Source organism: Gobius niger, assembly GCF_951799975.1.
Source record: "Gobius niger genome assembly, chromosome: 16".
Taxonomy (NCBI): domain Eukaryota; kingdom Metazoa; phylum Chordata; class Actinopteri; order Gobiiformes; family Gobiidae; genus Gobius; species Gobius niger.
In genome coordinates, this window is record NC_136867.1 from 19,033,481 (window position 1) to 19,058,625 (window position 25,145).

Sequence of the window (25,145 nt, forward strand, 5' to 3'; positions counted from 1 at the left end):
CAAAAAGGATTTATTTAGGTACACAAGTTCTTCTTTAAAATCTCGTTCATTAATGTTTCTTTTGACAGTATGTTTTCATATTTGGCTTCATTTCACCAGAATATACTGCTTTCAATAAAAAATACATCAAATTCATTGCTATGAATTTTAACCCGTGTTTCAGTGGCATCAAGTGTTCCTCAATGTTATAAGATACTGTAGTCTCAAAGATGTTGACTGTACCCTACACTGGATTCGGTAAAGCTACAAACAACACATTTTAGTTGTTTTTTTTTATTATGAGGTAGGGTCTTAATGGTTGAAATCTGGAATAAGAATTTGAACTGCAGGAGAGCCCTAATCTGAATCTCAGTACAGGAATTAGTCACGATTGCTTGAACTGCAAACGCTGCAAATACTTCATGTTCAAATGCCATTACATCATTTCTTCACTAAGTTATTTTGCACTTTTGACATAGCAGTATTGAAATGTTTGCGCACCCTGCTCTTGGTTTTGATTCGATCTTGATTACTGTGGTTTTTTGACAACGCCATTGCTTATCGTCTTACACACTGCGAGCTAAAGTGGCTGCATGTTTTACAACCAGAGGGCTTCATGCCAGTGCAATTTGGCCCAAGAAAAGTATGCACGGACTGAGAGACCCTCGAGACCTTTAGCCGAGCAGGAAAATTCTCCAAAGTCGGAGCTACGTTGGTGTTGAATTCCCACACTTTCACTGCCTCATTACTCATAAACCATTACATGTATTTAACTCCTCTCATGTCAAAACCTTGCTTTTATTGTATGTTCAAATGCCATAATGAGGTCATGCAGCGATGCCAACTTTGGGGTTTCTCGTGGTTACAACTTTGGGCAATTTGACATTTAACACTTCATAGAAATTCCACTTTTGATTCTCCTCGCTGTGTTTTTGCCCTTGAGACGTTTGGCTGAGCTGGCGGGGGAACTGTATCTTAAGCCTAACCACACCCGACTCCCCAATGCGCCCTCTCCCTCTCTCTACTACTGTCTGCCCTACATCTCAGAGCATTTCTAATACATGGGGATTTCCATAAACAGCCAGAGTAATTTCTCTCTTCTCTTATTTTTTGTTTCGAAAATGAGAGTGTTTGTATCAGGTGTGAAGTGCTCGGATTTGGAAAAAAGCCCATGACTGGAAATTTACGCCAGCTGTTGTGTTTATGCAAAACTGAGGAGGATGCTTTCGTCTGAAATGCTTCCTTTGTTTTTGTGAGTCTGTTCTGTTGGCCTAATGAATAGTGCTTTTCATTTGATTGTATTTATTGCAATGAATGATAAATGTACTCACGTCTTAGCGAAAGTAGCAAGAGAGATGCAGTGTATTGTAGGCGACTAGAAAAACAATTTTTGGGGACTTTAATTAAAAATATGCAAAAATGTGCTGGCAAACATCTTAAATTATAATGCAGTGTGAGACTCAAAAAGACATGAATACACTGCAAAAGTGCGGGAAGGACACTATTATACCTCTAGGAGAGATTACGATTTTATTAAGTGCAAGCTGAAAAGTAAGATATGGCTGTGCAATTTTAAACAGCCTGTATTAAAAATGTTGGGAACCCACACCTGATCTATAAGAGAATGCTGCGTAACTGAAAAATTCAAAAATGACTGTTCTACTTATCCACTTTTGCACGTGCTACTCATTTTGCACATGAGCAAAATGACAGTTGTAAATTTGCATATCCTATATCTTCTTAACAACAAAATTGATGTTATCTTATGCACGATATATTGTGAGTAGATGCAGTCCGGGCAACAGAAAAAATATGTTGAAGTTTGTGTAGGAGCTCAGTCTTCCAGAATTTTTTCAGAGTGGGGAGTTGTTGTAAAAAGCAGCTGCTCTAAATTCAGAAGCAATAGAACACTGTAAGTGAAAGAAGCCACAGTAACAGTATTTTGGTGAAATTGCAATTAGAGTCATTTTCTTTGCTCTTATTGGCTTTTTATCTTCTTGTGGAATAAAATATGAGGCCCTTCACTCCTCTCACTTGTTTACTGCTCCTGACTACTTCTCCATTTTTAAATTCGCCGAGGGGAATGCCAGGAGGACTTGATTAGGCCAGAGTAGGCCCGGGAGGAGGGGTCCACTGCGCCTCTTCAGCCTCAAACCCTCTGCCAAACTCACAGCTGCCCCTCCAAGACTCCTCTATCTCCACCAGATTTAAGGGCAAAGACGTCACCGCTGTGGGCTCAAATGTGCTTTTGTTTCATTTCCAGTGGGAGCCCAAATGCCGGGGTTCTTTCCTGTTTCCTTTCTGCGCGATTCAGCTTCATTATGATCCTCGAAAAGTGGACGTTTTATTGTTGATTATTTGGCAACGTAATAATCATATTCAAAGAAAACCAAATGTATTGCAGTGCTATGGTCATGCATTGAAAAAAGAATGGCTAATTTATGATGGGAACACACACTATTACCATGAGACTACAGTAAAGGTCAGCGCTACAAGTGAATAACAGACACATATTTGATTTAGTTGTTAAAGTAGAGCTGTGCAATTTTTAATTGTCTTTTTTTGTTGTTGCCTTGTCACCTATCCTACCTACCAGCAAAAGGATTGAAAGTCAGAAAGATTTTGGACTTAAGACCCATCTTTACATCGTTTTAAAGCAGCACTAAGTAACTCATGCCCCTAGAGGCCATAAGCGCCACTGCAGGTGTCGTAACATGTTGCAGTTTTTTACACATTAATTGTCTGTGAGAGTAAATACTACGCTGACAGAAAAGACAGAGGGAGAGAGGGATATTGTAAATCCAATTACACAAAATTTACACAAACTTGGCTGTAAATACTGTTTAAGTGGCGCTAGCCCGCAGTTAGCTTTGCCCGTTAGCCTGTTAGCTTCTTCTTTGTGATTCCATTAGTGTCTATTGGTGACTCCGACCCAGTGGCAGTCAAGTTGCAAGCATGGTTTTCTGGCCAGAGACACCCAGTCATCCCATTAACACTATTACCCCCAGAGGGACTACGAAAAGGATTTATTAAGGTAAACAAGGTATTTAGTATTGCTTTAATATTGTCAACAAGAAGAACATCCTTTTCATACTGACTTCGGTGTGCCTTCCTCGTCCCCATCACTACTTTCTAACACCACGCAGTGCCATTTATTTTCAAACAAAGGTGCAAATGCTTTCTTTATCCCGCTTTTCTTTCCAATTTTTCTGGATTCAATGGGATTTCCCTCCCACCCAGCGTTTCTAGGTCTGTGTGTCAGCGGAAGAATAGCGTTTCTGTGCGATGGACGGGAGGAGGAATCATCATCATCACCAAACGCACGTGAGAATGCAGCCCCCTCCTTTTTTTTACACAAGCGCGGCCTGGATCGCATTAGCCACACACACCAACGCACACACCACAGAGGCGCACGCTGCTGACGGCGAAATATGAGAGCGCTCCATGTGGATACAGCACCAGGGGATTGTGTTTTTACTTAGGGGACCAAAATGTATTAGAGGAGGTGGACTATGGGGGGCTGCATGATAAATGTCAGTGTATCAGTAATGCATTTTTGTTGTTTGTTGTTGTTGCAAAGACTGATTCAAATGGGGTACATATATTTTCATGGCACTAGATCAAGCAGACCCATAATGCAGACGGTCTAAAAGAGTTATTTAGCAATTGTGTTGAGACTTGCTTTGTGCTGGCCAGTATTTCTCTTCGAAACAAAATTGAGTTCAAAGTAACATCATGGAGGGAGGCACTTTTAAAAGCACTGCTTACTCACAATCAACAACAGATTTTTCTCTCACCGTGATCTCGGAAACGGAACCGCTGTACCAATTTATTCATGAAAGCTGTACAGAGTCGGCTTCCCCACATTAGTTCTATTGATCAATATCATTACACTTTTAAGACATTTGCAGCATAGTAATTTTGTGGATAGATGACATAAATTCTTCTTTGACAAGCGTAAAACACACTTCCATAAAAGCCCAAGGCACATTTAAAATCAACACAACGACAATGAACAACAGGATTATTTGGTCTATAGACAATTCAAACTTCTTTTACACAGGGTCATTAAAAAGCATTCAATTGGAATAAATCGACTAATTTTGCTGCCAAGTTAATCAGAAATACAGAAAAAAACATAACCATAACACATTCAGCTGCAGTTCTATTAACTCAGAAGTTTTATGTTGTTCCCCTTTTGACTAATGTTGAGGAAAGAAATATGCACACATTCTTTTTGCGTTAGCGGCATTAAAAATATAGTTGTTGGGCATTAAAATGGCATTATGAAGCACTTTTGCCTGTGTAACCTCTGGCACAGCATCTATGCGTTTCACATACAACCGTGGCCCCAGTTCTGGAGAAGTCATTTCCAGTCGTCGGGTCCTGCTGCTGCTCCTCTCTTTAATATAACAGGTTTAGGAGCCACCCAGCTCCCCCTGGCCCTGATAAGGAAACCTGTATGTATTTGTTTAAAGTCTAGCCCTGGCCCACTCAGTCACGCAGGGCAAAGGTGGGTTGAATAGCTGAAAGTGTTCAGTCAATAAAGGATGTATTGGTAAGAAAAGGGTTTAAAATGGTGCAATGTCAGATCAAACTGTTTAAGTATTGACGTATTTACAGAAACAGAAGGACTCTTAATCAAAGCATTGCACTGTATTGCTACTATAAAGTTTTATTCACCAAGATATGCTATTCTGCAGTATGCATTGTTTTTCCCCTATAGTTTTCCCCTTTCCCCATTATTCTGTCTTTCCCACTCTTTTATTCCCTTGTATAGACACAGCTCTCTCCCCCTTTCGATCTCCCTCCCCCCCACTCTCTCTCCCTCTCTCGTGCAGCCTGCCCTTCGATGATAATTTGACCTACAAATTCCGTTCCAAGTGTGACAAATGAGAGCACTGTTGAACTCGGGCCAAGTCGCTTCCTCTGCGCCTCCCAATTTACTGCGTGTGATTCTGTTGTCTGTGTGCGACCCAGCCCTCGCTCCTTGCCTTCGATTTGCAGGTCAGCTCTCTCATGATGTCCCTCACAAGACGTCCGGGCCGAGCGTCTTCTCCAATGACACTTTTTACTAAACAAAGGGAGTTACATTTAGCTCAGGGCTCAGCAGTTTTGTTTTTGTAACCCATTTCGGAGACGCGTGGGACAGGAACTGAGTGACCCTGTCTGTTATACAGTATATGCAGCCGCCAAAGTTTATTTCTCCGACATTTTTGTCATTGAGCGAATAGTTTGGAGAACATACTTTTACTCTGGTACATTATGGTCATATATATTTATAATATAAAAAATATAAAAATCTGAAGAGTTAAGGAATAAGCCTAAATTCAGTCCTTGGGTGGTTAGCACTCTTGTCTCAGAGTTTGCATGTTCTCCCTGTGTTTGTGTAGGTTTCCTCTGGGTGCTCTGGATTCCCCTGTCACTGAAAATATGTACAAGAAGTTTCACTCTGTGGCCTGGATTCTCCTGAATGAGAGATTCTACAAACTCACTGGGACTTTCCCGACTAAATAGAGGTCAACCTAGAGGTAACCTGGAAAGATAGGTGATCCATTTACTAGCTGTTACAAGTGGTTTCCTCATCAGGTATTGTTAACAATGTGTGTTACAAGCCTGTGTTTACAAGATTCTCAAAGTGCTACACTGTAGTGATTATTCATGGTGGTAAGCTACTGTTGTAGCCACAGCTGCCCTGGGGTAGGCTGACAGAACCACTTACTCACACATTCATATGGGCAGTGGGTAAAGTGTCTTGCCTTCTAGTCTTGCCAGTCTTCTTCTTCTTCTTCTGCTTCTTCTTCTGCTTCATCTTCTTCTTCTTCTTCTTCTTCTTCTTCTTCTTCTTCTTCTTCTTCTTCTTCTTCTTCTTCTTCTTCCTTCTTCCTTCTTCCTTCTTCCTTCTTCTACTTCTTCTTCTTCTTCTTCTTCTTCCTTCCTCCTTCTTCTTCCTTCTTCTCCCTTCTTCTTCTTCTTCTTCTTCTTCTTCTTCTTCTTCTTCTTCTTCTTCTTCTTCTTCTTCTTCTTCGTCTTCTTCGTCTTCTTCTTCCTCTTCTTCTTCCTCTTCTTCTTCTCCCCTATATCTCTATCTCTGTGCATCCCCATTCTTTAGACCTCAGTTTTTAACAAGTCACTTTTAGATCTTTGGCCAAGTCCTGCAGTATCAGTCATGATCATTGCTCTGGCTTGTAGCATTTGCTTCTTCTTGATCTCTTGACCTCCTAGAGTATGGCTTGTCTTTTAAACCTGAGCTTAAGTGATTTTATTTAGAGTGATCAGTTCTTCCTCTACACAAAAACACATCTCCCTCCTGCGTTTCCCTGGACATGAACATAAATTGCGGTCTCGCTTGTTACGTCAGCCTGGCAGCAGCTACAGTTCGAGCCTTTTAAATGTGGCAAAGTGCTTCACGTTGTTTTTTGGCCGTCCGCCATCGCCCCTGACAACACAGATACATGGAGTTTAGTGCAGGCCTGTCCGTGTACAACCATTTTCCAAAGCCAGTGATTATAGGCCTCATATGTATTACAGCAGTTGTTTTGCATCTTCATGTGCCACTTGTACTTTGTCAATACAAATCGTTTAGAGCATTGCAAACCTACTTTTTTTTTTCCACATTTGCTTTGTTGTTATTGTAGCCAAAAGCCAGACTTCTGCCTTGAAAAAAAATGAGAGCAAATATAGAATGCGCTGTGTTTATCATGGCTGGGATCTCCGAGCCATAAAAGCCATTTCCCAAACTTCCAAGTCTGTTTTTACTTTTGTTTGCATGACCTAAGATTGCTCTCTCACTCAGCAGTAAAACAATAATGTGCAAGACCTTAATTGCAGCATAATGGGGAGGAAGTAAGACAAAACTATGGCATACAGCGAATGTTGCCAAAATGTTTATCTCAATCCAGTAATAGCTACGTCTACGTTCATCTAACTTTTACTTTTTATCCTGTGACAAAATGTAGTCAAATGTGGTTACTCTCACATAGATGTTTACTACTTTGCTCGACTTTTAACACTTGAGCAGCTCCGTCTCCTTCCTTCCTCGTTTTTTGCTGCAAATTTGACCTGCTTTTCCCGCTCTAGAAAAACATCTATATTTTGCCTTTCCTCTCTCATTGTTGTAATGTTTGTATAGCCTTTTTTCTCCAAGAGGGAAGTTTGCACTTTGTTGCTGCTCTTGTTTCGGATGCGGCTTCCTCCATTGAGTTTTGAAGCGTTGCCGGCCACTCGCACGTGCAGTGAAGTTTCGATATATATTCTTCTCTTGACAAGGTCTTCCTGTTAATAGACCTGCTTAGTCTGTCCCTCTGGTGGATTTGAAACCTCTCTCCTCTCCAAAATGAGACTCCACTGCTGCCACTTTGTCTTGAGGCTGTTTTTGTCCTACTCCATTTGATATTGGGAGTATATTTTCATTCCCACAATGCACTCTGGCCCTTACCTCACCCCCGTTGTTGCTGCAGGGTGCCACAAACAGGGAAAGTACGGACAGATGATCCTCATAAAGATCTAATTTCGGCGGCTTTGACTCCAGTGTATTGAACTAATTTTCTGTGACATTAGTTCTGTATAATATGAATATTTATGTGCCGTTTATATATCTGACCTCATAAAGACGCAAAGGATAATACAATGCTTGTACTTTGTTGACTTTGTAGAGAGGTTACAGCTACACAACACTTCATAGTGAATGAAAAAATTATAGCCACAAAAATGTTGACAAAACAAGACCCCCATAGTATTTTCTGCACACTATTGAAGAAAAAAGTGCCTAGAAGTGATGTTCCGAGTGCACTGGAGTTATATTTTGCTTTACAAGCTTGGTAACCCTTTCAAAGTGTGTTTTTTCTCTCTCATCGTCTGAAGATTTGGGGAAAGTTAACTCTGTCTCTCTGTCATAGAAACAATAGCAGAGATTGAAGTTCAAAGCTGGAGCTGACAGTCAAAGTGCAGATTTAGTTTTTTGCGGTAAGCCTGAGGGACCTCATCCAAGTCGTAGCCCCCATAGAGAGACTTTTACAGGGTCAGCTTTAACAAGAGCCGTATTGATTCTCTGTTTGGGGCAGCCGAGGTGTTTGTGTCTGCTTTTTCACTGGTCGGATGAGGACAAGACAGAGGAGGCGCTGCTTTTTTGTTCAAGCTGTGAAGCTCCTGTTCACTGGACAAAGCAGGGGGCAACGCATGGTGGTCTCCGCTCCAATGGATGGCACACTTCGCCATTTGTGGACACTATGCAATTCATGGCTCTTATGTAAGATCAGGACTTTTCAGACAAACTGTTTTATTTTCAAGCACCTATGGATAAAAGTGTCTCTACTTCAGAATACCTTCTTAATGGAATCCTACAAGAATTCTTTTAATGTCTTCTTTGTTTTACTTTGACTTTTTAAACCTTTTTGGAAACAGATTTTTTCATCAGAATTAGATTACTAACTAAAAAAATACATTTATAAAGTCTTGCCCATAACTAAACTGATTTCCAAATGTGCAAATTATACAGGAAAGGAACCTTATTTTTGTCCCAAAGCGCTTCACAAGGGAAAATTTCATTCAACATCTACTACTGTATGCAATTTCCAGATTGATACCTACTTTTTAATCTTGGATATACCACAATATAGAATTTGAAACCCACCTGTACAAAAAGAACGTAGTTTATTGTGCTTGAATTACAGTGTTTTGGACGTCAGTGGCCCGGTGCCCCTGAGGTGATTTATGAGGTCGTAGGCTCAGACAGCGACTGCACTTTTACTAGCGGCACATGGCTGACTGGAACATGCCGTTAACTCTAAGAGCAGGTCCAAGACTGGGGTAGGTTAGTTAGGCATGCACAATATAATCAACTGTGAAATAAGTAAAGCAAATCACAAATGAATAGGAGGGAAGACGCGCGCATCCACAATTCTGGAGGGTGCTGGATCCAAAAAACAGTACAGTGAAAAAATAGAAAAGATCCGCACTACTGTATGCTCACCAATTATTTTATTACTCTCACCGGCTACTACTGCTGGTGAGAGCAATAAAATAACGGGTGAGCATGCAGTTGTGCGGATCTTTTCAATTTTTTCACTGAATCCTATGGTACAACATCGTTTCGAACATATTTCTCTTGTCAAATCAGAAGTTGATTTGCCAATTGAAGATGTTATCGCTCACTGAGAAACCCCTGTTCAATATTAACATCAGTCAGATTCACACACTCGATGACTGGTCCGTCCTTTCAGGTCTGCTTTCACAAACCTGGGGTCTCTTACATCAACTTTCTTCTTCATCCAACTCAAACCTGTTCCCACCATTTTATAAGCCCAGAGTGTACACAGGCTTTGCTCCAGCTTCGCCCCTCTCCTGACAGTGGTCCGCGGGCTCACACATGGAGGTATGTTGAAAATACTCCCCTCTTTGATCCTTCAGAGGCTGTGGTGCTTTGGCCTCTCTGGTCTGTGTACTTACCCACCGCCGGACTCTGGGGTCTGGGCCAAAGTCTGGAGGTGCAGGAGGTGCAGGGGGGGGTACTCTGGCTGATCCCAGGTTTGTGTTATCGTTCTGGGGGAAAATGTGCTGCGTCTCAGGTCTGCTCCGGATCAGGTTGCCACTCACCTCAGGGTTGTTTTTGTGTTAGCATTTGGGTCGCCGATTCTCAGGAATATTCTTTCCCCCTTTTTGAAATTAAAAGAAGAAACCATGACAAGGATAACAAGGTCAAAGGGTTAGGATTCTGTGTAGAGTACATAAAAACAAGGCAATAGTAAGATTTACCCACAAACATTCATTCAAACGTCCATCTTCTATCATATCGTTGATCTTCTGCAGCATGTTTTACATACTCTATTGTATAATGCACCATTCTTCTTTTAACCAGGCTTGGAACATGCACAAATAGCTTGCACATTTTGATAGCTGAATAAATGGATGTAATCGATGTAATAGATGTTACATGGATATCACTACATCGGTCTTGAACAATATCTATTGGTTTTATTCGGTCTTTATCGATACATAGTAAAAAGTGGAAGGATTGGTTTCACCCATATTGTGCCTTGCACAAAACAAAATGTATCAGGATTCCAAATATGATCCTGAACATAATACACGGTGCTTCGTATCAATGTATTGTTACATAAAAGTTATTGTTTATGTAATTTAGTTGTGCATTGCGTAAGATGGTTTCAATGTTTTCAGTCCATGGATGTTCCATAGTTGGATAAGTCTTTCAAGATGCATGAATTTCTTGTGAACAAGTGCTTATGCAATTCTTACATGTCCTTACAAGTCAGATTTTACTCAATTTACACTAAGCTATGTTCCAGTTTTAGCTTGAATTAGATGTTGGTACCAATGCTTTGTCCTATACCTGTACTTTATAAAGACTCATTGTTTTAGGACAATCAGAATCAGAATTGGTTTTATTGCCATGGTTATGAACAGGTTCACAACTAGGAATGTCTTTTGTTCGATCGTGCAACATGAAACATAAAACATATAACTTGAGATAAATAATGAACTATTAAGACTTTGAACTATAAGACTATAAGGGCATGCGTAAAAAGATTACATTTAAACTATGATAAAGACAACAACAATTTGACATAGAACATCAGCGTGAGTGTGTTTCCAGATGTGCAGGTGCAGTCTTAGCAGCAAATATGAGTGTGGACATACCACATAGTGCAATAGAGCAGATTACATTCACAAGTCTTTAACTGTGTTAACTGGTAGTGAGTCCGTAGGGGTGATTGATCTGATAACCACTCGACCATTTGATTACCGTGGTATCCCTAGCTACAATTGAAGCCTCTGTATCTTAGATTGTTCTTATTTCCCTGTTTATGTGCAGCATTATTTAGCTTTCGTAAATCTAAGTGCTTCTGAAGTGGCTTGTCTCTAATAATCTCCAGTCTTTGTCTGTGTGATGCGCTAAAGCAGTGCAGAAAAACACAGGGCCTCAGTTGATTGTTTTGAATGGGACTCTCTCCGATCCCCCGTCTCACTCTCACCACCACGGAGCTTTTAGCGGCGGTTTGTTTTTCTGGCTCGATAGTCTTCTCCTTGTAAGTCTCCCATACGCCTTTCTGAGATGTTGTTTACTCTGAGTATTAGTTGACCTCCCTGCTCTGGAGCCAAACACAGGAGCAGGAAGCGTCTCCCCTTCCTCGCTACTCGGTTTGTGCCAATGTATTGTGACAGGGCAGACTTGGCGTAATGCTGATATACATAAAGATCAAGGGCATTGGGTTGCACTTTGAAAACCTCCATCAATCTACAAGTGACTGGTGCTTATGGACCCCATTGTTATCGTTTTTTGCTTTTATATAATTGCATTAAGTCCATGGAGAACCAAATAATGAAGTTTGGGATTGATCTTTTTGGGAAAAATACACATAGCAACAGACCTTAACCTAATCTTAAATCTTCATGCACCAATGTTTAAATAGTAGAAAGATGATGCACAAATATCAAAAATTGAGATTGAATGGCAGTCACCAAGAAGACTACAAGTGGACATAAATAATCTGAGGCACTGATGTGTTAAAAGCAATGGCCGCTGGCTGCTCTTCACCATTGCTGTAGTACCTCCATATAGCCACTAGTTTCCCATTGGAAAGCATTGCACTTTCGACATGATAAAAACAACTTTAAAGCCTGGTTTCTAATTTTCCTAAGCTTTCTACTGTTAGATATTCCTCCTGTGATAACACTGGGTTAGTTACAATTAAAGAAACCAGGTTGTTTTTGTAAGAAACATTTTTGAAATCTCGTACTAATGAATCAGAATCAGAATAGTTTTTATTGCCATTGTTTGTAAACAGGTTCACAAACAACGATTTTTTTCTTGGTGAGACGTGCCACATTAAACATAAAAACATATAACACAGAGTTTAGATAAAAAGGGCCGGACTGTCAGCATTTGAACTGTGCGAACTACACGTCACGCAAGGGCTGAGTCTACAGTGAAGATGCCGCCCTTATGCCCTTTTTAGGAACATGCTTCGTCAGAGCTGGGGAGGAGGAGTCTGTAAATCCGCCACGATTTCTCCCTCGAACGTGGTCATTGTGGTGAACAGGGAGGAGTGAGGAATGACGGTCTATTAATAATATGTCTATGGTTAAAAGTCCTTTATTCTTCACCAGGGCCGACCAAACTCCCAACCTTTGTTTTATCTTGTTGAAACGCCTAAATTGAAAGACCCAATACATAGAGGAAGGTCTTTTTAAATTAATCACACCCAAACATGGCCTTGGTTCTTGTTATAGATGTAGTTAAGATCACTTTCTCCAGAGACTTTCAATGCAAATGGATGTTCATAATGTTCCAATTTCATGCCAGCTCAATAAACACCCTAAAGAGCTCCACCTTTTGTAGTTATATATAGCCACACTTTATTACTGTGTTTTCAGTGAGGATTTGCGACTTCAGGCGTGTTCTTTTGTTCTTCAGGTGTTCCAGGACCTGGGCGTGTCGGTGCTCTCTGCTGCCTCCGAAGGTTACAACGTGTGTCTGTTTGCTTACGGCCAAACGGGATCAGGGAAGACCTACACCATGATGGGCACGCCGGTAAGACAAATATATCACCAAAACACAGCAACTATTAGGAAACTACCACAAACTTGCACATGCATATTTGCCAGGATGCTGAAATTCAATTGTTCAATTCCCAAGCCTAAGTCAATGAGAGTCAAAGTGATCTTAGTGCCACCACTTGGCCACCCAGATGAAAAACTCTGCACACGCCCTTGTATTGTTGACTTTACTAATTCTCTTTAGAAACTAGTTGGTAAAGACAGAACCACACCTGTTTCCTCACCTAAACCTATTGTTGATGAGAAGGTAATTAATTTTGACCATTGAATGTCAGGGCAGAGTTTGTTGCATGAGATTCAAACTGAGAAAGTGAGTTCATTTTGATTATCAATTAGATGTTGTACTTTACACATTAGAAAAATGTATCTTCATATGTGTTGTACTGTAAGGTTTAAATTCGACAACACTAAATATCAGGCGTGTATGCCCCACTATAAATTCATATCGATACAGTGTTTATTCTAGTAAATTCTCCACCGACTTTTGTGCCCCATTGGTCTAACCCAGAAAACCCAGCTTTAATCTTGTATGAATGTCTCTTGACACTCGAGAGGAAATCCTATTGTTACGCAAATCACTTCTAATTCTGTAATGCTCCCGCTCCAATGTATAGTAATGTACACTGAAAACCATTTACACTTGTCCTAAATCGTACATGACAGCTGTGAAAACTAATAAGAGCCTCTCTGCTTTTCCTTGTTATCCTTTTGACAGGACTCAATTGGCTTGACCCCTCGGATCTGTCAGGTACGTCACTGGGTTATAAGTGCCGGCTGAATACTTAAATGGGGCGAGCGTGATGGAAGATTGGATGCATTGAATGCCGTTACTGTAGCGTAAAATAAAACTGCAGTTCACCTTTTTTCTTACAGGGACTTTTTAGATCCGAAGAGGCTTTTCCTGATGGTCAGAACACGAGTCGAGTGGAGATAAGGTTTGTCATGATCCCTCAGTTCATTTGATTCATTTAACTTGATGTAAACAACGTTTATATTGAACTGTATGAGATTTTCCAAGATGATGATTTTTACCTTTACTTTGTTTTTATTGTTGTGTCCCTAAAGTTTTTTGGAGATCTATAATGAGCGAGTGCGGGACCTGCTCGGAGCAGGGGAGCAGAAGAAGAGGGCGTCTCTGAAAGTGAGGGAGCATCCAGAAAAAGGGCCATATGTGCAAGGTAAGCCCTGACTTTGACACTACAGTGTAAGACTAACCTAAAAATCCTGTAATGTTATGCAACTGTGAAGTGCTCTACAACTAAACTTGCCTTGCCTATAGCTGCAGCTTGTTTTTTATAATGCTCATTGTGTGGTTTGGGAAAGGGACACTTTTTCACATGACACAGTACGTCACTCAGAGTGCTTCACACAGGGTAAAGGGATTTTATGCATTCACTCCAAACTGGGTGATGGAAAGCTACAGCCCCAGCTGCCCTTGGGGTAGATTGACAATAACTTCGCTGCACACATCTGTGCCAACACTTCGACCGCCACCAACCACTCCTTCACACACCATTCACCCTGTGAATACTGTGGTATTCCCTCACAGTCTCCCATCCAGGTACTAACCAGGCCCAACCTGGGTTGTACTCAAACAAATAAATTCAAAATGAAACAGAGTTATAGATAAGTGAACTCCCAGTGCTCCACAAGAAGCTATGATGATGATAACATGATTACAGTTTTTGTTTTGCTAAAGATCAATGCTCGTGGTTAGAATATTAGAAAAACAAAAACTACTTAGTCATTTAATCTACAGCTAGAAACATTTAATCTGACTATACCATAAATTTATGGTTGTAAATAAACCATGTAATAACCTTCAGTCGGCCATAGAGAGAATGTTTGGACTGTGTAATGATGGAACTCACAAAACAAGACTCAAAGGTAAACATCTAAACTCAGATATCTGCTTGCCCAGACTCACTACCACTCACTATTATTAATAAACAAAAACAAATGGTATGCTGACTGAAATTACTGCTCTCAGTTCTGCCGAATCATGTACAGAGAGCCTGAAGGATATCGTAGAATTAGATAAAGGTTTGAAACGGGCAATTATCAAAATTACAATGAAACCTATGTTTATTTTTTATTCATGTTGACGAGGAATTTCGCTTGTAAATCGTTTGATCAAGTCCAGAGTTGTTCTTATAACTTTTAACCATTTTCCATTATCCTTTTTAACGCTATGTTGCGTTCACAAGACTTCCCTTTCTGCGTTTCGTCCCATCCGTCTAACTCAAGGCTTTTAAAGGGCCACATCCACTCATTGTCCGCATCAGAAGAAATCCCTGTTCACCAGAGGAAGTGAAGTCATTTCCTTGTGGTTTACAAGGAGGGAGGACACACAGGCTGCTGTACATGTGCTCAGAGGATAGACCTTTCCTGGACATCATATCTTTAAATGTGTTTCAAATACTTGTACATAGCTTACATACCGGAAACATGCTTATCTTTATAATTGGCAGATGTTTTTATATATTATATTTATGTGGCTATGACTGTTTGGATTATGCCTTAATTAGACAGGCTTCATAGTTAATAGAAGCACCCAACCACAGCATCCTTTGTGTTGTTCCCAAACCCGGATAAAATGGATTTGGCCCGTTCAGTAGAAAATGTATCAATATCCATAAGGACAAAAAAGCGATTAGTTGTGGCGACCGAAGAACAGAGAAGCTGAAAGGAGAGGGGACGAGTACAGTACACACATTGAGAAAGGATTATAAATAGGCCTAGTATAGAGAGGATTGAGGAAATCCATGTTTTTGACTCACACTGACAATAGGCTGAAGTTACAGCATTGTGTTCGTCCCCTGGGATATTAAATACTTGTAAAGATGACCAAGTATTAGACACGCATCCTGTTTCTTCATATAACTCTGTTTGCCAAACCACACGATTTACTTTCAATGACTAAAATGAGACTAATAAGGACTTTTTCATTAGCCGTATAATGGTTATCTGAATAATACATTAGGTATTTGAATAATTTACTCATTAGTTTGCCTCTCTTTCATAGACCTGTCCCAGCATGTGGTGTCGAGCAGCAAACAGGCCATGGAGCTTTTGGAGGAGGGCATTTCCAACCGCATCACGGCAGCGACGCACAACCACGACGCCAGCAGCCGGTCCCACGCCATCTTCACCATCCAGTACACTCAGGTCCGGCCATTACAAAAACAGTCAAACCTTAAGATTAACTGATTACAGGTATGATGTAATGGCATGAATATCTCACAAATCAAGAAGGTGTTTTATAGTTAGAGTTTGAGTTGAGTGATTTAACCTCTTAACCCCCGACTGATGCAGTTCAGCTTTACCCAGATCTAAAAGGTTGCGGTCCAGTGTAACGCCTCATTTGAACGCTAAGACTTACAAAACTGATTTAGAAGAATCTTGTTCCTCGCCTTGTCACTTTTTCATCACTTTTTCGTCTCATTTTCATCACTTTCGTCATGTTTTTGTCACTTTTTCGTCACTTTTGTCACATTTTTGTCACATTTTTGTCACTTTTTCAACACTTTTTGTCACTTTTTCAACACTTTTTTTTTATTTTTATTTTTACAATTTTTTTGTCATTTTTTCATCACTTTTTCATCACATTATTTGTCACTTTTTCATCAAATTTTTTGACACTTTTTCCAACTTTTCTGTGGTTCTTTCGTTGCTCATCAGTCTCTCTTTTGTGGTTTGATCGTCGCATTTTCTTCTCTTTTTTTGGTAACTTTTCCATCCTTGTTTAAATCTTGTATTTGTCGCTATTTTGAAGCTTCAGATTTGGGTAAAGCTGAACTGGAGAAAATGTGCTTGGTTCAGGCAGGGGTTAAGAGGTTAACCCACTTGAAGTTTATAAAAGGTGATTTCAACTGAAAGCATGAGCATACAAAAATCCCCCATTAAAGTTATCTATAAACTCACTGTTAAAATGTTTTTTGTGTTATTTCTACAGTAATTAATATGTAGTAAACTAAAGTATCATCTACAGGCAATTTTGGAGAACAACCTTCCATCAGAAATCGTCAGCAAGATTAACCTGGTCGACTTGGCTGGAAGGTGAGCTCAGTCTTTCCCCTTGTATTTCCTTTTTAATCAAATTTAAAGGCTTAATCAGAGCTGCCCCCTAGTGGATTCTGGCCACACAAAATAAAAGTTATTCCACTCTTATTCTTTTCCTTCCTCGTGTTTGTTTTGGCAGTGAGAGAGCTGATCCAAACTACTGCAGGGACCGACTGACAGAAGGATCGAACATCAACAAGTCACTGGTCACTTTGGGCATCGTCATCTCAGCACTTGGTAAAAAAACACATTTGAGTGAAGATTGTCAGAGAAATGACATGTTGTGTGTCTTTCTCTCCATCACGGTTTTGTCACACTTCATTTTGAGTTAGCTTTACTTGCTTTTACTAGACTAGCATTTGGGAAATAAAGCAATATTCCAGCAGGATACTTTTTACTTTTACTTGAGAAATATTGGAATAGTGACTTACAAAGCTAAGGGAGATGTAGTTTGTGTTTGCACAGGTTTTTAACAGGTAGCAGGCAGCAAATAAAATGTAATATTTTTAATCTAAATACTATATTTTTAATGCCACAAATGTAAAAAAACAAAAAGAAAAAAAACAAAACGTGACCATATTTAATGTTTTAAAGGAATAGGCCACCGTTTTTACATACTGAGATATGTTCTTACCTAACCTTAGTCGAGTTAATATATCCCCTGGTCTGTCACGCAAACGGAGCACATACGTGAAGTGTTTTCATGCGAAGTATATTTACACAGAAATGTAACATGTCGATTTTATAAGCAGATAAAAAGGGGTACTATATTGTGAGGCGTAATGATACGAGGAGCACAACGTCCGTGCAGTAACTCCTAAAGACTTTCCCCGCTCACTTCCGTCAATAACCTTGAAAACACTTCACGTAACTTTATTTAAATAGGGAACACGTGGAAGAGCTTGGTAGCTTCTATGCGTATGTGCTCCGTTTGCGTGACAGAGCGGACAAAGACCAGACGGGTATATATTAACTCGTCTAAGGTTAGGTAAGAACATATCTCAGTATGTAAAAACGGTGGCCTATTCCTTTAAAACTTACAAACATTCCATTAAACAGATGAATAAGAGAACATTTCAATATGCAAGGGCAAATTATTATAATGTAATATTATTATTTTCTTATATTGGTTGTTTTCAGGATCTAGAATGTGATGATGTCACAGGACCCAGTCGGGGGCAGGAGCCAGTTTTTCCTATTAACTGCCTTACCTCACAAGTCGTATCTAAAAAGAAAATTTATGAATTACAAGTTCATTGTTTGAAAATACCATAATTTGCTCATTGTTTATATGTTTTGCCCTATTAAGTATAAAGTAAAGAACAGATTAAAAGTTCGTTCATTAGTTACATTACAAAAAGTAAATATCAAGCATTGGCTTAAATGACTTGAATTGAGGAAATGTATCTCTTTTTGAGCAGTTTGGACTCATTTAGACTTTTTCCCTGATCGGTCCAGGATTATTTTGCTAGTTTGATGACATTACAGACTGGTTCTAAGGTAATCTCACTTGGAATAAGAAAGTAAACCTGCCAAGGGGATAAGACCAATTTTCTTACCCCATTGGCAAAAAAAGTTTACTTGAAATAAAGGCAAAATGTATTGAAACGAGTCAGAAACATCTCAGAACATGGGAACTAATGTTGGTCAAAAGCCCAACTACAATTTAACGAGTCAAATCCAGTTAATTACTTTTGCAGTGTGGTCTAGTTAGTCTGCTCTGTTAGTGGGGAAACTCTGGCAGACGTTAAGGATACAATGTGAAAAACATCCTCTATAGCGTGCAAATGTTCAGCTCCTCTCCTTTCCTCTGAACATTTGCTCTCTCTCTCTCCAGCCCAGAACTCTCAGATGTCCAGCAGCTGCCAGAGCATTAACAGCGTGGCGTCGGAGGCGGAGAGCACAGGGGGCAGTCACAGCAGCTCTCTGTCCGATCGAGGGGCGGGAGGAGCGGGGAGGAGGCACTGCTTCATCCCCTACAGAGACTCTGTCCTCACCTGGCTCCTCAAAGACAGCCTGGGCGGCAACTCCAAAACCATCATGATCGCAAGTACGAGCTCCCAGTTATGAAACGTGACGGTTTTAATGCAACTGATTCCAATATTCACAAGTGTTTTATAATGCGATGAAAAAGCTCGACTTGATCTCACGAGACAAGAAATAAATGCATGAATGGGAAGATGTGTCCTTATGAGTAAATGAGAACGTTTGAGATGCTCATTATCTAACCAAAAGTTCTGTGGCTCAGTCCCCACAACATAACCAGTGGTAGAGGGTAACATAATAAAAAAAAATTTCAGTGTCCACATTTTCCACTGGATTTAAAGCAAACACATTTAGAATTTTTGTCTAAAGTTAAACTCCCCTGTTTTTGCGATGGCGTGTTTGTAAAAGCACAGTGGGTGAATCTAACAAGCTACAATAAAGTAGCTCTGATCTGAAACATCAGAATGATAAAGTCAGAAAATACCAGTGCACTGCAAAAAATAATCTTGAAATTAGGGCCGGCCGATATGGCCCAATATCTATATCACAATATAAAAAATAGATATCCCAATAATTATATATTTGAAAATATAATTGACAACAGACAAATCACTTTGAATTCATCTTCCCAATAGGGCTGGAATTTTAAAGATATTTTATTCTTTTTTTTTAGCGCCATACTATTTCCCTTATGATCTACTCAAGCAATTTATAATTAACTTAATTTCAATGTCAGTGTTTATGCTGCTCTGATGGATCTGACATAGCGTAACATAAATTGTATAATGTCCCCAATGGTATAACGCTGTGCGATATGATATATATGACACACCCTTACTTGAAATAAGTAAAATGTTCCTGAAATAAGTACTTTTATCCTTGATTTGAGAGTCTATTTCAAGAACGAAGAAGATATTTACACTTAAATTAAGATCAAATAAATCACTACACTCAAAACTAGATAAAAATCTAAATTCACTTGAAATAAAAGTTGTTTATTTCAATTCATTTCAAGAAAAAAATCACTTATTTCAAGATTACTTTTTGCTGTGCAGCGCTTTCAGTCTCTTCTGGGGGTTTTTTGTGTCAAAATTTGGTTTATTTACTTTTAATTTTGACTACATTTGAAAGTGGATGCTTTTATTCTTTTTATAATATTTCCGTACTTAAAGGCCCTATACCTGATTTTTTTGGTTACAAACAATGACAGCTGGAGCAAGTAAAATAAGTCAGTTGTGGCCTTAACTTATTCTTAACTTTCCTAACACATATTTAATATCCCATTAACAAGGATGAGTTTATAAGCATGTTCCACAAGTTGCAGGGTCACTTTTCGTCTTGGTGTTTATTACAGAAATACTCAATATTTTTTCTAGGAATTTCATGATGTTGATACGAAGGCAGTATTTTTCCATTGTTTTCTGTTTACAATATACTGAAGGAGGACTTAAAGGCACTGGAACTGATTTTATTTATAGAAATGGAAAAAAAAATGGTTTTGCCCTAATTTAGTGTATTGTAAACTCAAACATTTGTGGGGAGAAAATGGCATGCATCTAATTATTAAACAGGAACTTTCAGGCTATTTTTCTAGCATTTCCGTGAAAGTGACCCAGAAAAGTGACCCTGCAAGTTGTGAAATGTGCCTATTAACTCGTCCCTGTGACGACTTTGGATGCTACAAATGTATTAGGAAAGTTATGAATGAGTTTGGACCACAACTAGTACATTTAATTTAGTGGCTTCCCCTTTCATTGTTTGCAATAGAAAAACTCAGGTACAGGGCCTGAATTTCGTTAAACCACTAGAGATCAATGCACTGATCATGACTTTGAGTGTGTAAATGCTTTGTCCCATCAAAGCATTTACACTCAATATTTGAGTGTAAATATTGAGTGAGATACACTCAATATTTCTCTCCTCAGATGAGTGTTAGCAGCCTCCCTTCGGATTACAGTGAAATTATGCATTCAGAAAACATGTCACTCCTCGTCACAGTCTCGTCTACTGTATACCTCTCCGCGCCAGCACTAATTAATGTTTACATGTGTCTCTTCGTTTTGTGGCAGCTGTCTCGCCCTCCATCAACAGCTACAACGAGACGCTGAGCACACTCCGATACGCCGCTCACGCCCGAAACATTGTCAACAAGCCGCGCGTAAATGAGGTCAGTGGCAGTTTTTGGAGTGTGCCAGGATTTTTAATGTTTGATCAAATGCTTTTTTTCCTCGGTCGCTTGATGTGTCTTTGATATGTGCGTAGGATGCTAATGTTCGCCTGATCAGGGAACTGAGGGAGGAGATTGACAGGCTGAAGACCATGCTGCTCAGCTTTGAAATGGTATCAAAACCTTTTAATATTATATAATGCTTTGAGTGGAAGCCCCATGCTGGGATTTTGAAACGCATCGTCTACTTTTACGGCGCTTTGTGTAATAGATCCACAGGGAAGCGCATATTTTTATTGTAAATTTGTCTTTTTTTTTTTTTTTGCTTTTGATTGACAGCAGCGCAATCCCAGTCCGTCTCTAAGTGATGAGAGGGATGGAAATCTTTCTGACATCGTGCTTCAGAATGAACTCAAGGTAACAGCCGGTCGATGCAGACGCTTAGATCTATCGCGCAAACCTGACAATAAATTTACAACAAGAAATATACAGGTCAGCAGGCAAGGGAGAATCCACTAATGCTCCACTCCTTTTTAGGCTGGTGTTGTATTCTTCTACCCATACTGCTCTGTTCTTACATACAGTGCGCCTTGATAGGGATTGAGGTGGATGGAGTTGCCAAAAATTGTTGTGATAAAACAGCAGGCGATCTCCAAACTTCCCCCATAAGCTACTTTTGCACACACAATAAAAGAAAACAGCATAAGATATATAGGCTTTGTGTGTGATTAATTGTGGGAATTGACTCTGTGCATAACTTCAAATCATAACAACGTAGCCCAAGAAGTGACTTCCAGTTTCGATCGAGCATGCTGAAATAAAAGCACACGGCTCGTCTCATTGATTAGTTCAGTGGTTCTCAACCTTTTGGAGCTGCGACCCCCATGATAACAAATGGCTACGAAACTACGAACAAATAATGGCACTCTAGTAAAATAGCAAACAATAAAATATCAGATTATATGCTAATGAAAATATGGCTATTTTATCTAAATGATCTGGCGACCCTCCAAATTTGTCTTGTGACCCCCAGGTTGAGAACCACTGGATTAGTTCAACAGGTACTTGCAACCATAGCTATATATATAAAGGTTAGATGTCTCATACGCACTGCTGGCCAATGGAGAGCGACGTCCGCACACGGCGGCCATCTTGCCACAGGGAGCTCGCTCACAATTGGGTTTTATGGTGTATGTACTTTTAAATCTTTATTTCAACATTTTCATGCAGAATTATAGCCACGTTAATAACGTTTGTAAGAAACCAAACTGTTTGTAAATCCATGAAGATTTCAGCGAGATATTCACTCACTTACTTGAGCTCGCCAGAAAGCTTCCCTGTGGCAAGATGGCCGCCGGTTATGCCGGAAGTGACTCTGCCTTAAGACATCTAGCCTTTATATATATCTATGCTTGCAACATTACAAGAATATAATTAAATACACACATTTTAAGTGTTTTCTCCGTTAATAGGTTGGCAGAAAGAAAGTAGAACTAATGAATTGCTAAACTAATGAATAAGATGGTGCTTTTATTTTGGCGTGCTGGATCGAAATAGGAAGTCACTTAATCAAGTCAATTAATCAAGTCAGTTAAGCCCGACATTTTCCAACAAAGAAAGAAAATTGCCTAAATGTGTGCAGATTGTGTTAATAACAAATGCCTCGCTACAAATGACTAATCAAATTCACGCACATGTAGAAATGTAGGAGAGCGCTACACTGGAGCTGCTGGTGTCTAACAAGCTACAGGTTGGAGACGCCTTGAGCCACTGTTGTCATCCAGATAATAACTGAAGAAAAACATATTGAGTAGCTGGATTAAACCTCTTTGATTGGGCGGTGACATTCACCAGGAAAAACTCAGATAAAACTCAGCAGCGTTAGCGATATGTTAGTGCAAAGATACTAACATAATAAAATGTCCTTTTCTTTTTCTCTAACTTAATCCCTTCATTGTGTTCAGGTGGAGCAGCTCACTAAAGACTGGTCTGAAAGCTGGAGAGACAAGAAGGAGCTGATGGAGCAGTGCAGTGTGGACATAAACAGAGACCAGGCCGGGTTCTTCATAAACTCGCAGCAGCCGCATCTAGTGTCGCTCGACAGGGACGTCTTCAGCACCGGAGTCGTCTTCTATCACCTCAGGGTAGGAGTTCGCAAATAATCACAACACACGGCTCTTTTGCTGTCCCCCCGGTTTGCAAGTCACTTATAAGCTATGTCCCAGCAATTACTTTGAAGAGTTCCTTAGACAATGAATGACACACACAGATCTTCTAAAATAGTTAATATTAGCAAATGTTTTATCCATCTGAGTTTGTATGTTGTTCGTCAGTTCGTTAAGGTTTCCTTTATTGTCTCCGGCAATTAGATTAGTATTTCAGTTTTTGTATTTGAGTAGCACTATCTCTTTAGACCAGTAGTGCCCAAAGTGGGGCCGAAACAATTCTGTTGGCCCGCCAGAGAGTGACCTACTTTTGCACTGCGTGTGGTTAAAACTCTCTTCCATTCATTCTCAATGGTAAATATGGATGCAGTACACTTTTTGACCACCAGCGTCAAATTGGGGGCGCTGTTTCACTCCTTTTGGAAACACCGTTGTGGTGTCTTGGTATTTATTAATCAGTGATGTTGTTGCATCAACTTTCAGTTTTCCAACTTTTATTGCCAAGGTTGTTCAACAACAGTATAAGTTAAAAATTGACTTCTAAAAGAATTGATGCTGAACTGACACTTTCAAAATAATCTAATGTGGCATTTTCTTTGAGTTAACGAATGAGGTAAAGTTACTGTAGGTGCTGTAGATGCAGGTGTTTTTTACATTTTGCACTAAATTGCTACAATTGTTGATTTTGTTCTACTAAAACTAGGCTTTTGCCATAGTTACCATTTGTTTTAATATAGCATGTTCTTTGCATAGATAGAATCAAATGCAAATGTAATTTGCAGTTATAAGTGTTTTGTGTTTGACATCGCTGTGTTTGGCCCGCGACTCACAGGCACTTTTTCATTTTGGCCCTCGGAGACAAAAAGTTTGGGCACCCCTGCTTTAGACTGTCCACTTTTCTATCATACCCTTGCATTCAGCAGTTTATCTTGTGTGCGTTGTGTCCATGTATCTGCTACTTCAAACAGATTTGAGTCCAGACTAAATTCTGCAGAAATAGAAGACTCATTTGTGTGAGAGGCCTGGCAAAATGTGTCTTTTTCCCCCAGAATACCAAAAAACATGTCCAACTTGATTCCAATCCTCAACAGCCTTATGTTTTTGCATTTGCTCTACTTTCTCTGCCTCTCTCTTTCTCGTTTCCGTTCTTGTCAGCTGTCTCGACTAAAACCTAAATCTTTTTATCTGCCAGATCATCCTCCTCCTTCCTCCTCCTCCATCACTTCATGTGTTTCTCTCTGTTTTGCTCCACAAACTCTTGAGAAAAGGTGCGTTTCTGTTATATTTCCCCCCTCCTTTTCTTCACTCTACCCAGCAACTGTCCTGTCAGTTTTCCAGTCTCTACTTTGCTCCTGCTTTGCACAAAGCGTGGTTGGATAAGAAACTGTTAGCTCAGAGTGGAAGGCCCGTGGGAGCGAAGGTGTCCTGGTTTCGACTATGACGAGCGCACCCTGAGGCCTGACAATTACACTGCTACTGCTTCGGCCGGGACACTTGGGACCACATGTGGCTCTTGCATTGTATACAGTGTAAAAGACTTTAACCCAACTTGATAATCGATAGTCAATAAAATAGGTTTATATTATTCCATAGACTAATCTGTGTCATCTTTGGACCAAATGTTTCAGAGATATGTACTCTCTCTCTCAGACACTTGGCGGAAAGTTCTTCAATGGTTAAAGCTTTAGTCCACAGATAAAAAGGTCAGCGACACTGACTGGTCCGTTCTGTCTTTGTGTCCCGGGGCAAGGCACTTCACACATGGTGCCTATCTATGAATATTGCACCCGAATGAGAGATGATGAGAGATGAACTGTGGTTGGAGGGGCCAATTGTGCTGATTGGCAGCCCCGCTTCCGTCAGTCTACCGCAGGGAAACTTTCGCTACACTCATATCTTACCGAGTGTGGAGTGAATGAAAAATGCAGGAAATGATAAGATAAGATAAGATAAGATAATCCTAAAAGCAACCTTGGACCAGCTGGAGTGAAGTGTGAGACTTATGTGTTATTTTAAATTTGGAGGGTTTTGCATTTTCTTACTTTCTTACTTACTTTTTCTTACTTTCTTGTAATTTCCTCTATTAACCTCCTACTCCCCACCTTCACAGAGAACATTTTCTCCAGTTCGGCTTCTCGACTGGAGAGTTCACAGCCTAAAGGCGTTTTCATCACATTTTTGTCGCTCTTTTGTTGCTTTTTTTGTCACCT

General features: G+C 39.9%; 1 protein-coding gene across 1 annotated transcript in view; it reads left to right on the forward strand.

Moving 5' to 3' along the window:
* Nucleotides 1–25,145, forward strand: part of stard9 (StAR-related lipid transfer (START) domain containing 9) — a 56,526-nt gene that overhangs the window by 10,506 nt on the left and 20,875 nt on the right. Inside the window, exons 4-15 of the mRNA XM_079573333.1 lie at nt 12,413–12,529; nt 13,271–13,303; nt 13,429–13,490; nt 13,621–13,733; nt 15,581–15,723; nt 16,547–16,614; nt 16,757–16,854; nt 18,455–18,667; nt 20,673–20,770; nt 20,866–20,943; nt 21,110–21,187; nt 22,735–22,914. Of these exons, the coding sequence (XP_079429459.1) occupies nt 12,413–12,529; nt 13,271–13,303; nt 13,429–13,490; nt 13,621–13,733; nt 15,581–15,723; nt 16,547–16,614; nt 16,757–16,854; nt 18,455–18,667; nt 20,673–20,770; nt 20,866–20,943; nt 21,110–21,187; nt 22,735–22,914 (1,281 nt within the window). The remainder of the gene's footprint in view (nt 1–12,412; nt 12,530–13,270; nt 13,304–13,428; nt 13,491–13,620; nt 13,734–15,580; nt 15,724–16,546; nt 16,615–16,756; nt 16,855–18,454; nt 18,668–20,672; nt 20,771–20,865; nt 20,944–21,109; nt 21,188–22,734; nt 22,915–25,145) is intronic.